A 17560-nucleotide genomic window follows, 5' to 3' on the forward strand; every position below is an offset into this window, starting at 1 on the left:
CTTCTCAAATCCACCCTGTAAACATTGAATTTATTCTGGAACTTGATCCAGTCCCCAAAAAAGGCACCATAGTTACCGTATTTATGGAGAAGAACAATACAGTTGGAAGTTATATTTAACATTTCAAGTACATCTTTTCAGTACCATCTAGGAACTTCAGGTCAAGTACAAAACCTTAATTGACAGTCTTGCGAAATCATAGAAGCTAACTAAAACACAGGCTTCAAGCACCAAGACAGCACACTAAACTTCTGTTAAATCCCTCCATGGCCAACTTCAAAAGCCATGGCTACCTTTTAGAAGCATTATATTTACAATGTAAATACAGCCATAGAGCATGCACTGTAGATGCAAAGGTGATACTTTCCGAAGTTAAACATTTAGGGAATGTTTGGTTGGTTTCTCTGCGTAACTTGCATCATAGTTTTGGCATGCTGAGTTTTTCAACTGTAAATGGAGCATCAAAAAGATCAACGCTATCCATAACCAGTGTTCTTTAATAGCAAGGTCAGGATGACACTGGACTCTGAAGAAGCTACAGCTAAGCCTGAACTGGCTGGGGACCTTAATTTCACCACTAGGGAAAATACTGTTTAGCCACTTAAAAAATTAGCTGTCACACAGGTTTTTTAACAAAAGGTGTTCTAATGGTCTTATATTAATACTGCTTCTGGATTTACCAACAGTAGATCAGAATACTACCTCAGTGCCAAATGGAGCAGAGGTGGGTCCAAGGAACACATGCTGGTAGCCTAAAAAGAGCTGGCTGATGATTTGATACTGGCTGTTCTTTCTTCTTCCTATTCCCACTAAACTCTTCTTACAGCAGCTAAAAATACCTTGCTGTAATAAAGTTTTTTCCATGTAAGCATTTCTGACAGTTGGCACAGATGTGTAGTCACATTAGAAAGAAAAAGGGTTATGCAGCTGCAGATAGGTGGGAAACCAGGTTTACTTAACAGAGGAAGAAAATGAGGCAAAAAGCAAACTTGGAAAGATGCCAGCCCACGACACTGAATGACCAGTAAAATAGTCTTTGAATCTCGTTTACACAGCCTGTATTCTGGTCTTCTTTCTGCTTGACAAAGCATCAAAAAAAGAAACTTGGATTTAGTATCTACATGAAGACTTAATTTCCATACTAAAAGAGTCATCTCCAGTCATAAAGAAGATCTGGAGCTGCTTTATGACCTGCAGAACACATGCAGTTGGCTACAGGCTTCATCAGTTCTGGGTGCATCTTCACCAACTCCAGCAGCTGTACAGGAACTGCCCAAAGCCGTTCTTGCACCTTCTACCAGCAGACGGATTTATATTGTTCTAAAACTAGGTGCGAGAAGGGTGAGAAATCATGCCACAGATAAGTGGCAGTGTGACTAATCACTGCTGTATTTCGTTTCAGAAGTAGCAGCTATCCTTCTGGTTACAACTGGGTTTTTTTTGTTCAGTTGAGCATAACTGCTTATTAACCAGCTGCTGCAATGGCAAATTCTGTGTTATTTCTAAGCAGGTAACTTCAAACTGACACTGCTTTTAATAGGCTCAGGCAGTCATGCTCTCCCACAAAGATTCTTCCCACTACCATGACTCACTCTTGAACAACGGTGACATGGTTGGGCTGAAAAAGGCCAGCAGGATCACACAGGAAAATAAAGCAGCCAAAGAGAGGAAGGAGCTTTTCCCTTGTAATTCCAGTAAGTATCAACCCAGGTTGATAACCAGAAGTATGTCCAAGGGTCCTTTATATATTATTAGTCCTTATATAGCATGATTTGCACAATATAGAGATGTCCTGCTGTTATGCTGCATTAACACTTACTCCTATTTTGACCCTGTTGACTAACAGAGGGCAATGACTTCAGACTGTTTACAGAACCCCTCCCAAAATGCACAGCATGCCTCAGGTTCTTTTGCTCCTCTTTGAAGTCATTTACAGCACAGACTTAAAGAAGGGAAACAGAAGCAAATCCTTGCCTGTCTCCCCACCCAACTCTCTTTCCTAGAAAGGAATAAGCTTTACAGGTAAAACTTGTAATCTACAGAAGCAGCAGGAGCTTTAGGAAACATCATCTGGTTCATACTATTGTAATGCCTCTTACCATCATTTCACTTGTTATTGAGAAATACATTTGGTGAGTCTATGAACTCATGAGGAGCATCCAGAGCTGTTCTGGTAGCAACATGTTCCTGTCAGTGACAGCTACGTGACCACGCTAGCTCCCCTGCTATCCTGTTTCTGAGCATCTGTCCGATCATTCAATAGTATCGTTCAGCTATGATCTATTTCTCTTCACTCCTCCATCCTGCTGTTTCTCATGTTTGGTTTTTTCGTTCTTTTTAAAGTGCACAAATAAATTTCATAGAAACTTTCTTGTAATGGGATTAAATAATCTCCAACTTTTTCCCCCTACTGGCTAATGCTTACTCTATAATGAAAATATGTTCTCTTTACCACACACATCCTGAACACAAGTTTCTTCTTAATCTACGGTCTAATACTTCATTTCTAAAAATACACACAGCAATGAAGAGAAACTCCTAGCCACTTCCTGGCTTCTTGCAGGAAGCCACAGACATGAATGGAAGGGTCTCTCTCCGCAACTGGAGAATTATTTGCTACTCTTAAGGTTTCTAGCGTAGCTTTCAAGTATTTGCTCTTCCACCAAAGCAGTACTAATATACATATACATGACTGCCTACCTAATTTTAAAGTACAGTGACTTTCATCTCCTAGATAGACTTTTGGAGGTGTAACTATGTGGCTTCACAAGAAACTTTCCTAACAGCTAACATCTCACATCCCCACCTGAAGGGCACAAAATTCTTTTAAATATACCAAAACCTACTCACTCCACTAATTGAGGTCATATTTCAGATGTTTAGTTTCAATACTTAAAACTTAGTCATTTCATTCAATACTTTCTCAGCTTTTTTCCAAAATCCTATTACACAAAAATTTTGTACTGCAAAATGTTTTGCCTATTAAGGTATGGGAAATCCTCCTGCACTTGCAGTCCTTCTTCAAGAATGGAAGTCAAAAGGAAGAAAGTTTTGGGGGTTTTTCCCCCCACCCAGGAAAAGTTTTACTTGTACCAATTGATTTGTTCTGTCACTTTTTGAAAACGGATTTTCTTCAACAGAATTTTATGTTTCCTGATATCATAAGGCCCTAGTAATCACATTTCCTACAGGTGTCCTGTTCTGCCCTAAAGCACACCTTCCTTTGGAGATGTACCTATTTTCCCTCTTATTTTTGTCTCTCAATCCTAATATACTCACAGCATCATGACCTTAATAGCAAAAGAGAGAGAGAATATGGTTTTCCTGGAGAGAAAACTCCCCTGTGACACAGGGAATGAGAACACTTCTCAATTTGTCTGAGTACAAGTAGTAAAAGTCCAGAGAAGAAACAAAGGTGCAGAAAGTCAGTTTTCTTATTAAATAAGCTCTACTTCCAGAGACCATAGTAGTCAGTGTAAGTTTTGGGAGAGAGCAAGTAAATGGTGTTTACTTTACTTAGCTTAGCATTTACCATTAGTCACGTCTAACTTTGGTTTCAGGATGTCGGTCTGAGGATTAAGAAAAAGCCCTATGGCATTACTATTTTGCTCTTAACAGGCACAAGATCCTGCACTTGTCATTACTGCAGCTGTAATTAGTATTTGGATCCATTATTGACTACAGTTAGAAAAGCTCATACTTTTAAGCAAGTCTGCTGACCCAAGAAGTCTCAAGAGCCACAAACAGTAATCAGTGCTGTGGAAATGCACCATAAGGATTCTTCCCAAACCAAGAAGCTCTGAAAAAGTAATGCGTAAGCCACCTCAAGTGTGTATACACATGTATGTGGTTGGCTTTGGGATTTCTGGGGTGGAGGGAGGGCATATGAAGGTGCTGTGTTTTAGTGGTTTTGTTAATGAGGTAGGGATGGGAAGGAAGAAGGGAAAGCACAGGAGGCACCAGCGTTTGAAAGTCTTCCGAAAAAAAAGGCCTCAGAGTAACTAGTGTGATAAAAGACGAGGGAAAATTCTCAAGGAGACCTGGGGTTAGGAATAAAGGCTGAGAATCCAGGCACATTTGTAGGATAGGAAAATTCCATTTCTGTGGATTTCCCAAGGACATCCTTACAGGACACAATCCCCCCTGCTCCTAAGACTGTGAAGTCATCCCATTAGGAAGCTGAGTAGATGCACAGAGCGCCAAAGTAATTATCCACCCTCCAACTCCATCAGTAAATAAGCATCATTGCCTTTCTGTGAGGAGAGGGGACTCCCCTAACCACAGTACTACACACTTCTTTCTACAAGACAGTTTGCACCAGAGTATCTTTGACACAAGCAGTTATTCAGACAAGATCCTCCAAGAGAATGAAAGAACTGAGGCATTCACCCTGGATATAATGCTATAAAGCAACAGAAAATGAACTTTTAGACAGAAGGATGATCTGCCATCTCCCTGTTCCAGTCCTGCTCAACAATCCAGCAGTACAGACCAAGACACATCTGCCCTGCTCAGACTAGGCAACAGGAGAGGAAAAAAGCCCGCTTCAGAGATCTTCCAAGGTTTCTACTTCTTCTGTGGAGGTTTGAAAAATAGCTCTTCCCTTTCTGCATGTTGCAGGAAACTTTAGAAACTCCTTTGTATAGAAGCTAGTTTGTATAAAAGCTATTATTGAAATAACCTGCCATATACAGTCTTGTGTTTATGCAAGTATTACATACAAGTGCAACACCTTGTTTTATACCTGTAAGCACTGTATCTATGAATAAAAACAGAGCTCTAGGCATCAACTGACACTGCCTGCAAACCAGAAATCAACGTGCAGTTTGTTTCATGTGAAGCTTGACGTTAATATGGATAATGCCTATCCCATGTAATTTTAAATGCAACAGGTTCATATCCAAACAAAACTATTATAAAAGCACTACAGAGATGTAGCAGAATTCATGAGTCACTCATGAGCTGGGGTTCTTTAAAAAAAAAAGAAAAGAAAAGAAAACAGGATTTGGACTTCGAAGTTTGACTTTTTAATAAGATTTCCTTTTCTTAACAAACACATATTTATGATCCCTGGTATATCTGCAGTATTATCTGTTCTTTAGTTTTATTTTGATTGGGCAGAAAACAAGAAAAGAATTAATTTTTCCCTTTCCAGTGAAAGGAAAAGGATACAGGTCTGCAGTTAATTGAAGGTGGAGGTGTAGCTGGGCTGCTGTTCAAAGGGATGGTCTATCCCTTTTACTCTAGCCATGTATTCCTGCTGACTCCCCTGTGCCAGCTCTGATGTTTGAGTAGCCCTACAGTAAGCTGGTACAGGGAACTGATCCATTGGACAGCTGAATTAAGTGAAAAAAATGACTGGACTAGGGAGAAAAGGCAGAATATGTACTAGTCTGGCCTCTTCAAGATAGCTGCATGCTGCTGTCAGAAAGCAACTGATATGCAAGTGCTGCCTCCTACACATTGGGAAAAAATCCTGTCTGTTACTAGCAATTGCCCAACTCTCAATTCAATATCAAAAGCACAATCAATCTATTCTGTACAGACATTTCCCACTGGACAAGTAATGTTTTTTGGATATTTAATCCTGAGCCTCAACTTGGCTGTACATTGCAGAAATAATTGTTTATTGACATCATTTTACCATAAAGCCGGATAAACAATAACATTTTATTCCATTGCAAATGCTAACACTTCGCTCTTTGCTGATGAGAAAAAAAACTAAATGTGTTCCTTCTACTTGGAGTAACTATTTTTCTGTTGTGTCTACCAAGTTATAGAAACCTTCACTAAGAACATAAGCACTGCAAGGTATTGCTTTCACCTCACAGTCCTACAGGAGCCAATTCACAATAATCTCATCACTACTGACAGCCGTAACTCCCAAGCAAACTATGGAGAAGTGGTTTTGCTTTGTTTACTTACTATTAAAAAATCTAAATACCAACATTAGAAGAATACTAGGAGTGCATACAAGTAGAAGAACAAGCATCTCCATACTTGAGCCTCACAGCATGACCCATTATTTTTTCACCTCTGCTTCAAGTAAGATGCTCGGTACTAACCACAGCTACAGCCAAACAAAACATTTTCAGTAACAAATGTCTTTTCATTCGTTTTTGAAGACTGGGTAGTCCTGAACTTTCAAGTGGACGGGAATACATTAAGGACTGTTCTGTAGCTCTAGGCAGTAGCACTTGGGAAGGTCAAGAAACACTGTCATGCAAACAGACATACCTACAATACTGTGTTAAAGGCTCCCAGGTTCTTACTTGGGTACTGTTTCACTCAACCGCCAATCCCAACATAAACAATTAAAGTAAAAGATTTCAAGAGCAAAGCTCAATTGGCATACTTAGGAGCACGAGTACCAAAAGCAGGCTAAACCCTGCTTTCACTTGTGTTTATTTAGCCTATGATCTCTCTGCAAAAGAAGGCTGTCAGCCCAGGTCACTGAAATACCAGTCACCCTCCCGTTCTGGTCTAATTCCCTGTGACCTTGGACACACAAGATGTTCTTCCCCAATGAACTATGGGAGAGCTTGAGAGCCACTCAAGTTACATTGGGCAAAGATCCACGGTAACCCCTTTTGTTCCAAGTCTAAGCAACACAAACACATTGCTGTCCCCAGAATAGCAGGGAGTTTGGCTGGTTTTCTGCAGTGCTGTTCTTCATTCCAGATTAGGTGCAGGCAGGGAAGTGCCCACGCCAGCTACAGCCAAGAGCGACTCCATTACAGCAACCTGATCCTCAGGGCTGCGCTCACTTCTGCCAACAGCAACAGTTGCCGTGGGGTCATCCTCGCTACTGAAGACAGCATGCATGTAGCATTTTAATTTACAATAGCTTTCAGACATATTTTAAAAAAAAAAAAAAAAAAGTTGAAGCAAAAACTTACAATTGACTGCAGCATCTCCCGCTCTAGGGGAGGGGTGCTAGTTTGGTCACTGGTACATTGCTAGAAGAGGTGTTCAACCACACTCACCCTCCCGTTCTCTCAGCTAAGACAAAATGGTTTTGTTGATACAGGAGAGATCATGCCAGCTGTTTATCCATGAAAGGAAAGGAGCAGCAGGGGGAGGGAATGACAGAGACAATTTGGGCTCGCTCCAGCATCTGTTATCAGGTCACTGGGTTCCCACACATTGTTGCAGTCAAACTCCCTCTAGTTTCCACATGAAGCTGTTGGCAAAAAGCGTCCCAGAGATAAAGGCTCTGTCTGGACCCAAGCTGACTCACCTAGGCCTGCCAAATGAACCTCAGAATACATTCTCCACCACAGCTTCCTGGCCTGACAGTCTGCAAGCAGATTTTTTCTGTGGTTTCACTCATTCCATATACCAGTGAGTTAGAAACCAGAAGAAGCCATAAGCCTAACCTGGAAGTAGGTTGAAAACCCAGGCCTTAAACTGGTCCAGCTAGACCAAATGGCTTTTGTACAGCCACATAGCAACATAACATCCAGTTAAAAATGCAGCAGTGACCTCTGTGCTGTAAGAATGGTAAGTGATATACACTACTGCTTATTTAAATAGGTAGATTATACAAACTATTTAATGTTCCCTAAAGTTATTCAAAGCCCACACATTTCTATTGTATTATCATTCTTCTATAACTTGTTAAAGTGCTTTATGAAACAGAATTAATGCATTCTTCTCTTTACTCTGCAGATGAGCAAACCTCCTTTCTGAATGGCAGGGGCCACACTGATTTGCAGTAGGTGCTTCCCTTCCTTCCATTTTAATGCCAGATAGTCACATACAGCAAGCTACATGAGACCAGTTCAAGTAGAGGTTTTGCACATCAGGACACTGACAATTCAAACATGGTAACAAAATGTAGATTCATTACAGTTTGCCGTAAAAGGCTTTAAGCAGGGACCAGCTTAATGAAGCTGCTATCAACTATGGAAATATGTAAGTCGATATGGTATCACTGACTCATTCCTTCTATTTAGATAACCTTTAAAGGCTTGACTACCCATGCATGGAAGGTGAATGCTGGTCCTGCAAGGAACCTAAGAGAGTATTAAGTAACTGTAAATGCTGGGGAACAAAGGTTATTTGTGTCCTCCCAGAAATACATGAGCCCAAGTATTTCCATTCCTGAAGTCAGAAGTAAACTTCTGCTCTCCAATGCTGTCCCATAAACCAAAAGAAAAATTAAGGAGAAATGCTTCAAATTCCCAGATATGTGTTTGATTAGACTATTCATTTTGAACAGTTCATGTGGCATGATATTCTTTCATAGTTCTTTAGCTCTTTTTAAATTCAAGTTGTGTATTTTCAGCTTAGAATTTTAAGCTTTTCAGCTTCTTTCCTTCATTCTTAACTAAACCACACATTTTCTTCTATATGCTCCTTGAATGAAGAAAATGAGAGACCATCTAGATAAAATCCCTGCTTCCAGGGTAATGAAGCCCCCAGAATATAAAGACATTAAAGTCACAACATCCCTAAGAGATGAACTTTTAAAAAAACACCTACTCAGCAGCACCTACAGGTTACAGTTTTTGTCAACAACTTCCTTCACATTAAATATAAAGGCTGAGCTGTCAGGTGTTTCCATGTACTGCCCTCACTATGAGGTGGGACATGCAGCACAGGATTATGTTCAAAATAGCAGTTTTTTCTCCCAATTCCAGCAAAGCCATGCAGTCAGAACTCAGATACCACAGTTCCCACTGAGACTTGTGGAATTTCTCATGTCACCAAAGGTTTAAAGCATCTGAAGCATTTGAAAATGCTGATGAACCACCTCACATTTGTTTTTAATCCATCATGTGCAAGTGCACAGAAAAGAAAAAAGCCACAATTTAACCTGTTTGTACTTCAGCAGTTCTGCTTTAAGTAACTGAAGCTGCAGAAGTATTTCACTACTTTGCCTAGTATTTTGCAAGGTGGCTTTAAGCCACATACTTCAAGCATCTCTCATTTCACGGTTGCAGTGTTCCTGCTGTCTGTGGCAGAGATCATTTCCCCTTTGGTTCCCCCAAAATGTTCCCTCATTTTTGAAATGCATAACCTGACAGAGCACACGTGTTCTGCAAGTAACATTTTAAGAGTATGCTATCTGCAGTATGCACACATAGCAGACTCTTCCAGTCTCTCCAGAAACCAGCATGCTAGTGTCTGGTTATGATTAATACTGCCTATGAGTAATGCCACATGTTAACGATTCTGTCCTGCTCATGACTCAGTCCGTGGCTGGAGCAAGTGTGCAAAGAGCAGATGAAGCCAGCATCAGAGTTCAGTTAACAAACAGGTTATCAAGTGCCGCAGGTTTGGTTTTGAGCCAGTGGCGGCACTCTGCCTTGCCACATGGTCAAGGGGGAGGGTTAGAAAGCAGTTTTCCTCACCTTCCTGCAGTAGCTGTTTGCTTGAAGATATATGTACTCTCTCTTTTTTTACCTTTTTTTTTTTTTAAATAAAAAGACCACTTTGAATGCAAAGGTTGGTATGCAGTAATGCTGTGTTAATCAGCAAGGTAAAAATATCCTGCACAGGAATCATTAACCTTCTTCAGATGTCCCTGTCAAGGCCTCCCAACAGTTTCTGAATGAACAATCTTATTACAGGACAGAAGAAAGTGTAAGTATGATCACCACAAAGCCTCTTACTTGTACTGGGCAATAGCTCAGCCACAGACAAGAAACTGGGGTGCAGGAATAGATTCAAGAATGCCTTCTCCTCCAGCCAGGGTTCTGGCTATTCATTGACAAGTTTACTGAATAACAAACTGATCTCCAACAAAACACTTACTGTTTAACTCTTAACATGACATTTGTTAAGGACATTCATACCCTTCTAGTTTAAGGGAGCTAGGTAAAGCCATGTTGTCTTGCAGTTACTACAGAACTGAATGAGCACAAGGACAGTTTCTGTAGCAGCTTGCTGAGCCACAGCAAGTTTTATTTCATTGCTGAACCAGGACTGACACAAGCTCTGGGTTTACAGCATTTCAAAGGGGCATACAGAGGATGGATTTGACTTCTACTGTCCCACCTCTCCCCCACGCAGAAGTCTGCCGAGTGTGAAGCTCACATACACAAAGCCCCAAGACAGGTAAAGTTCATCGCTGCCTGTTCAGGAACTCTCCACACAAGCTCCTTTGCATGGATTCAAAAACCCACGCCACAGGCAACTACAGAAAGCATTATTCAACCCACATGAAGTTAGTATCTTCAAAATAAAGAACTCCTGACTTTCTTGCCAAAGGTTGCATTTTTTTAAACAAACAAGGTCTGGAGTCCAAGCTGTATTTGGGGGGGCGGGGGAGGGAAGCAGGCAGCAGAGGCATACACAGGTTTTAATTAACAGATGCAAGGTTTGAAAATAACAACTCCTTTTTCTCAGTTTGTACCAGCTGACAAGTCCTCCTGACCACCACCATTTCCTCAGGCTGCGGCAAGCAGGACTCTCCTTACACATAACGTGTGACAGAGGTAAAAGTTCTGACAGATTCACATCCCTGTCAAATGACTGTAATCCAGTCAGCAAAAGTTAGGAACTACACACATTGCCAAACACCTAGCAAGTTTTTTCTTGTCACTAAGTTTGCGCTGCTGAGAGGTGGCAGTATCACCCTCTCACGGTGCTCAACAAAACCATGCACAGAGAAGTTGGATCAGAAGGGTATGGCTGAACCCAATGGAGCAAATCAGTCTTAGGTTGCTGTATAGCAGTATGTGCTCCACTGTATTATGGAAATAGTGGTTTTGGCTTTGGAATCATATCACAAGTGGACCTATATAATTTTGGAGACTGCCAGTCACAATGAGCAAGTGACGGCACTTTTTTTTTTTTTTAAACAGCTGACAGGAAGTTGCACTATGTTCCAGTCAAACCCAGGACATAATATTTTTATGAATTCTTTGTATTAGATAAAAACAGGTAAGAGAGGGGAAAGGAACTAAACCAGTTTAGCCATAAACAAACTGCAATGTTAGATCCAAACCAAACACTGAGCTTCTGAAAAAGCTTTTTTTAACATAAAGCTTAAAAAGTCCTATGTCATACTGAAGAGCCACCCCTTTCTGTATGTGGTTGTAGGGTTTTTAGTTTAGTCTGAATAATCTTGTCCACTCACTGTAGATGTTATACTATTCCCAAGAGACAGCGAAAAAGTTAAGAATGCAATCAGGATGAGAAGTCAAATTGAATCTGAGCTCTGTGAAGATCCTGGCATGGATGTATTATGTTAGCAATTTATATCCAGGACTAGAGCTTAATTTTACAACTACATTAACAACAAAATTGCAGAAAGTTGTTTAATACCTTCTGTGTTACAAATTACCAGGGGAAGAACAACCAAATCAATCTTTCAGTGTTACAATGCTTATCCTAGGAGTGAAGATAATTTGCCCTAGCTGACTTAGAACAATTTGAACTGAAATGCTTTAGGCTCCAATTGAAGCATTAGTAATTGATCTTATCATTAGTATTTGCTTCCACAGACAGATCTGTCCCCTTCCTTTCCTCGCTCTGCCTCCCTGCCCCTAAAAGATAGGATAAAATTAAAAGGAATTTAAAAATTCAAGTTAATTTGCTGTTTTGTGCTTATGGGCCCACCCACTTTTGATCAGGGTTTAGGTTTTCTCATTTTTAAATACGCTTTGCATGTTTCATTAAGTCAGACATACCTTATTATATATTTTATATTGCTTTCAATATAATTAAATTTAAGTAGCAGCATGTTTTCCAAACCCACTTATTGCCAGGTTCATTTTAGAAAAGACACACAAGCCAACTACCATATGTAGTATTTTTAGCCATATTGAACATAATTCTACTTCTTGCCCCAGTATCAGCGGCATTCACTTACAACTCCTACTGAGAAATCTTCAGTTATCTCAAAAAAGCACCTACACAATCAATGTCCCTTGCCCAAAGCAGCCACGTAAACATTTCAATTTCTGGACTAGGTAACTAACAGGCTTTTTGTTGCCATTTAGATGGAAAGAGCATACTTACTGCTAGGAAGAGCATGCAGTACATGGAGAACGAAGAATGGCCAGAGTAAAATGATAGTCTGGAAAAGAAGAGAACAAACATCTCATTACTTTTCTTTTGCAACGCTCAGTCTACAATGATACTTGATTGTCTTACACAAGTGAACTGGTTAAATGCAAACATCTCCATGTTTTTTTCTTCAAGGAGGCTATCTAGCCACAACAGCCATCACGCATGTCCAACAACAGCTTTCTGACAGACAGCACAAACTTCACTACTCGCAGCTATCCTATTCCAGCATTAAGTTGATCTCCACGTCAGGCTGTAACTACCAGCCCTTTGACTGAAGTCTGAACAGCAAGTGAACACATCCTTAAAGCTAGAAATCAAGTATCCTTCAAAACAAAGTATATTTGTTTTATCTTCTTAATAAATACCAGAATACTGTAAATATTACCAACATTAAAAATTACTTATCTGATAATCACACCATGTGTGTAAGAACAAATGACGCATTAATCACCCCAAACCAGTTATTTGCATTTGGTCACAATCAAGAGGTAGTAGTTAACAACCTGTATCTAGATGTTTATACCATGTATACATATGTATACCTTTGTTAAATGTACCTATTCATACAATCACCTATCATTGAAGGGTACGGGGAAAGCCATGAAAGGCAGTTCATTAACCAGCCAACTGCAAAAGGTGACGCCTCATCTAATACTTGTAGAAATAGCTTCATACTTGGCTATCTCATTTAAAGAGTGTCAACATTGCCTTCAACTCGTAAAGGCTTGTAGCAGGTCCAGACTGAAGGGACTCAACAGTTGATGCTGACAGCGCAGAGTTCCTTCGGCAAGGTCCTCCCCCCTGCACAGGTCATTTCTGCGAGGAGCGGAGTATCACAGCTGTAAAACAAATCCCACCCGCCTCTTCGTCAAGAGGAGGGGGCAAAATGGAAAGACATTTCTAATTCAGTTTTAAGCTGAGAGGTGAAAGAAACGGTACTTGAACTATTTCTTCTATTTTATGCGCAGAGCCTTGTAATGGTGCTGCTTCGCAGGCTATCAGTCAGGTCTCAGCCAGGCTTCTGTGTAATTTAGCTACATAACACAGCACTCCTTGCTTAAGGGTTCAGCACACACAAACAAGACCAACTTAATAAAAAGTTTCATAGCTCTCCAGACTGCCCTCCACCATATCCAGCAGGTCCCTCTTCTGGTGCCTCAGCCCAGCAGAGAGCCTGAGGCCAGGGAAATTTCTGGTCAAGAGAAACATTCCTACTCCTTGGGCCAAGAGTAACACAGGCAGCTCTGATGTGCAGTAAGATAATTAGGTTAAACATTCACTACTCAGATACCACAAAGAAGGCAATAAAACAATCTTGTGCACAAGTGAAACTGCTAACTTCCTGCATTAATTTGCATGTATAACATTACAAAACTGCATCAGATGTCAGAAAAAAACCCACAAGAGTTTCCTCAGTACATACCCAACAGATATTTTTCAATTCAGTTCTTAAATACAAAAACTGTAACTGAGAATGTGTTCTCTTCGGATGTTTAAAATTCAAAAAAACATTAAGATTAGATTTTAGCTAGACATCCCTTCTCCACTTTAGCACTCTTTAACTCTTCACCAGTTAAAATCTCAGGGCAAGAGTCTACTATGAAAGCCAATATAATAAGCATTTTGAAGAGCTCCGTCTTTCAGACAAACACATCATCTGAGCCACGAAAGCAAAGCATGCTGTTCTACAGAACAGAAGATACAGAATAAAGAATTCCTGGCTCCTGTGCCAATATTTTATCCACTGAATTTGAGGTTATTCCTGTTGTCCATAAGATGACGTTTCCCACAATTCCTGATAGCAACCTATTGCCAACTGAAGGAATTCAGAAGGCTAGTAAGTGACAGAAGGAATAAATATAATTCTCTAAGTTTATTTTGGAATTCCTATACCATTTTAAAGATGTTGTTGACTACTGGCATTCTTGGTTTTAGGAATGTATTAGCCCAATGTAACGTTAGGACTCCCTTGTTCCAAGCTGAAGGTTACAAAATTTGAATGCATTCTCATCAGGCAAAGATAAGTATGCTGTACAAGATTGAAAATGTTGTGCTAGCACATGAAGTATTGCCAGAAATACAACTGGGACAATGTATTGATCCAACTTGTACATTGTGCAATCCCAGTGACATTTCTTTGGCAATACTGCGTCTCTAGAATTCCTTAAAAAAACAGACATATTTAAAAAAAAATTCTTAAAACCCTTTCAAACACTAATCTTGACAATGGAAACGTTTCCCAACGATTTCTAAGCACGCAAACAACATCTTCCCAAAGCCAGGAGAACATCCTGTCTATCAAACTAGCCAAGTGGCTGCACAGCCCAGGCTTCTTTGTGATCATACTGCAAGTGCTGGCTTGCCATGAGCCAGCATTTCAAAAATAAATACATTTTTAATTAAAAAATGAACTGGTATTTATTTACTAGTCCCAAGAATGCAGAAGTATTAGAAGAAAATACATTTATAAATGAAATGGTACAGACAACTCTCAAAACCCCTACCTTTTGCTAATGAAGGAAAGGCTAAATTATCCCAGTAGGAATTTGCACATCAGATTTCAGGACATCTTTTTCAAATTAATATTAGAATGGTATCCAGTGAAACTGCAGTGTCATGAAATAGAGTTGGTAAGTCCAAAGTCTTGTTTTGATTCTTTCCAGAATGGCAGAGTCTGACATCGAAAGAACAGCTTTGCAGAGATCCATACTTTTTACTCCATCAATACGTACCTCACGGATCACTTGTGATGTGAGGAACAAGGCTTCATTTTAACAGGAAAAAGCATAAGGTTTAATTATTTCCACTTGGGCATTATTACCAAGTGAGAAGAATGCCTTAAGTAGTAACACAAAACCAGTTTCAGGTCTCAGTTGAGGTCTAAAGTATACTCTCACTTTCCAATGTATACAGTACAGGTAGACATCTCAAAAAGGTCTTAAAACAAGGTTAATTCAAGGGCTGTTTAGCTTTCTTAAAACAGTTTTGCCAGAAATTTCACATGCTTTACGATAAAGACAAAAGTAAAGATGCTATACTTTAACAGGTTGCCGTAAGACTGACTACGGTTAATCACTACAGTTTCTTATCGTAAGTCTGGATTTTTAAAGAGTACCTGGGAAAATAATCAAAGTACAAACAACTCCTACAAGAAATAATTGAACTGAACCACTCAGTACTTTTAAACCAGGATTTCTAATCCCAGATAAGCATGTCTAAGACACATTACCTTGCAGGACTTGACACTGACAACCATTTCATTCTGTTCTATTTTTTTCCATGCACAAAGGCAACATAGCCGACAGAGCAGAGCCTGCCTGACAGAAGGTACCATTCCTTCAATTAGTAGAAAAACAGAACATAACTTACAGCAAATAAAAGGATCATTTGTCTTACACTGTCACTTGGAAGAAAAAGTATGTTTTAAGTAATAAGTTCTGCTTGGCAGTATTTTGTAAAGTGTATTATTTAATAAGTGAATTACTGAACACTGGAGCTCAGTGAACAAGCTTGATGTGTTGTCTCCATACAACGTCTTTGTAAGGACACCTGAATGTGCAGAAACATTTAAGCAAAGTGCAGCAGTCTGACAGGGAAATGAATAGCCTTAGTGGAGCACAAGACTAGGAAACAGCTGAATATATATGGCACAGACGAGCATTAAATGGTGAGAAATTAAAGCATTAGAAATGATAGTAAAAAGGGATAAACCAGAAGAAAGCATATCTTGCAGTGCCACAATAAACCTGGCAGAGGCTGAATGACAAGGCAACCTTCCCAATACAACTACTGAATATGGAATGATCCCTTAAGAGAAAAACAGGAGGCCCAGCAAAACATTATGCACACTCCCAAATCAAAGCAAATAAAACCACACACTGGATTAGCCAGCAAGTCCTTTCTATCCTCAGGTTCTCTGGATTCTCCAAGTTTGACTCAAAGCTTCGCCTGACATTCATGTTACCCGTTCCATTGAGCCGGAGGGGAGTAAGTGCCAGAGCTGCAGCTCAGCACGTCAGTGTTGAGTAAGCCAGAGAGCTCCACACACTTGTCAGGGAAATATTCCTAGAATTTCAGAGCCATGAGGACGTGGTTTAATAAATTGCTAGTCCTACACTTAAGCTGAAGCACCATATTCTCTGAAGTCAATTTTCTCTGCATTCATGCATTTTTACAGCACCCACTCTTTTCTCATATGCTAAACTTGCACAAGTACAACTTTCAAGATCAGTGGGGATTGAAAGGTTTGAGGACTCTGAAATCAAGCACTTCTGTGATTACTGCAAAAAAATGTTTAAGCAAATGCACAAGTGGTTAACCTGTTTAACAGTATCAGCAACTACTCCGAAACGATTTTGAAAAGACAATATTCCCAATTTCTCCACTTTCTTCCTTCTCTGCCAGTAGTTAAACCCACGCTTAAGTACAAAGCCTTACACTGACAGAAAGGAAAAAGCTGCCAGTCCTTCCAATTCAGTAATCCTCATCTGGACAATTTTACTGACAGAGGTGTTTCAACATGAGACTCGCTAATAGTAAGTGTCTTTTACAATTCCCTAATCATATTTGGAGTGAGGAGTAGATCCACTCAGCTCCACTTTAAGTAGTGGCAGATAGTGAGAAAACTTTGCCAATGCTGACACTTAATACACATGGGACTATGCCCATTTTTGTGCAGTTACACATTTTTCCTTTTAAAGGCTATCTTACTTTATGCTTATCGTACACAAATGAAAGTTCCCTGCTTATCCTACTGACATAAAACAGATCTAGCAGGTTTTAGGAAGAAATAGGCAGTCGTCTTCTAATTTCTAACCACCTTCCCCACCACTGCCCTTTTGAAACAAGCCCTGCAGACACTGCAAGAATCAAGGGTTATGTATAAAGTAACCTCTCCCAAAGCTCAGGATCAACATGAAGTGGTTTTACTCAGTTACGAGTACTACAAGGCTTGTCTTCACTGCTAGATTGATCACATTTTGAAGTTTGTTAAAAACTTCTGCTAGCATAACTTGTTGGGTTTTTGGTTGGTTTTTTCCTTCTCTCTGGGAATTGAAGAAATAGCTCACAATACATCCCAAGTATGCACATATCATGTAAATTTTATTTATTTAAACCAAAGTATTACAACTGATGGAACAATCTAATTGGGCAATAACTAGTTAGCTAGCTATTCTGCAACTGTCAGCAGCGGTTTGTACCAGCAACTACTAGAGGAATACTCTTCACTGTAATATAACCAGTAAGGAAAAATCCCATCCTCCTACTATTTTTTTACTTTTCAAATGATCAGCAGTCAACCTGCACCTTGAACTTCCAAATATTCCAAAATTTCAACTAGGGAGCAAGAAGTTACCAAGTCCTGGCATTCGTACCACAATCATGTATGTTCTGAGCTCCTGATACTACAAAGTCCAACCAACTGGCATGCTGCAATGGCATTCCACACACACACTGCAAAACCAAAAGCAAGTTCTCTTATGTCAGTTTTGACTTTGTCACTCAATTTAACTCAAAAAAACAAAAGGAAAAAAAC

General features: G+C 39.8%; 1 protein-coding gene across 5 annotated transcripts in view; it reads right to left on the reverse strand.

Moving 5' to 3' along the window:
• PLPP1 (phospholipid phosphatase 1) overlaps positions 1 to 17560 on the reverse strand; it is a 69252-nt gene that overhangs the window by 3613 nt on the left and 48079 nt on the right. For all 5 annotated transcript variants that reach the window (XM_069775983.1, XM_069775982.1, XM_069775981.1 and 2 more), the window contains one exon: positions 11974 to 12031. In XM_069775983.1, coding sequence (XP_069632084.1) covers positions 11974 to 12031 — 58 coding nt within the window. The remainder of the gene's footprint in view (positions 1 to 11973; positions 12032 to 17560) is intronic.

Source organism: Haliaeetus albicilla, chromosome Z (assembly GCF_947461875.1).
Source record: "Haliaeetus albicilla chromosome Z, bHalAlb1.1, whole genome shotgun sequence".
NCBI classification, from domain to species: Eukaryota; Metazoa; Chordata; class Aves; order Accipitriformes; family Accipitridae; genus Haliaeetus; species Haliaeetus albicilla.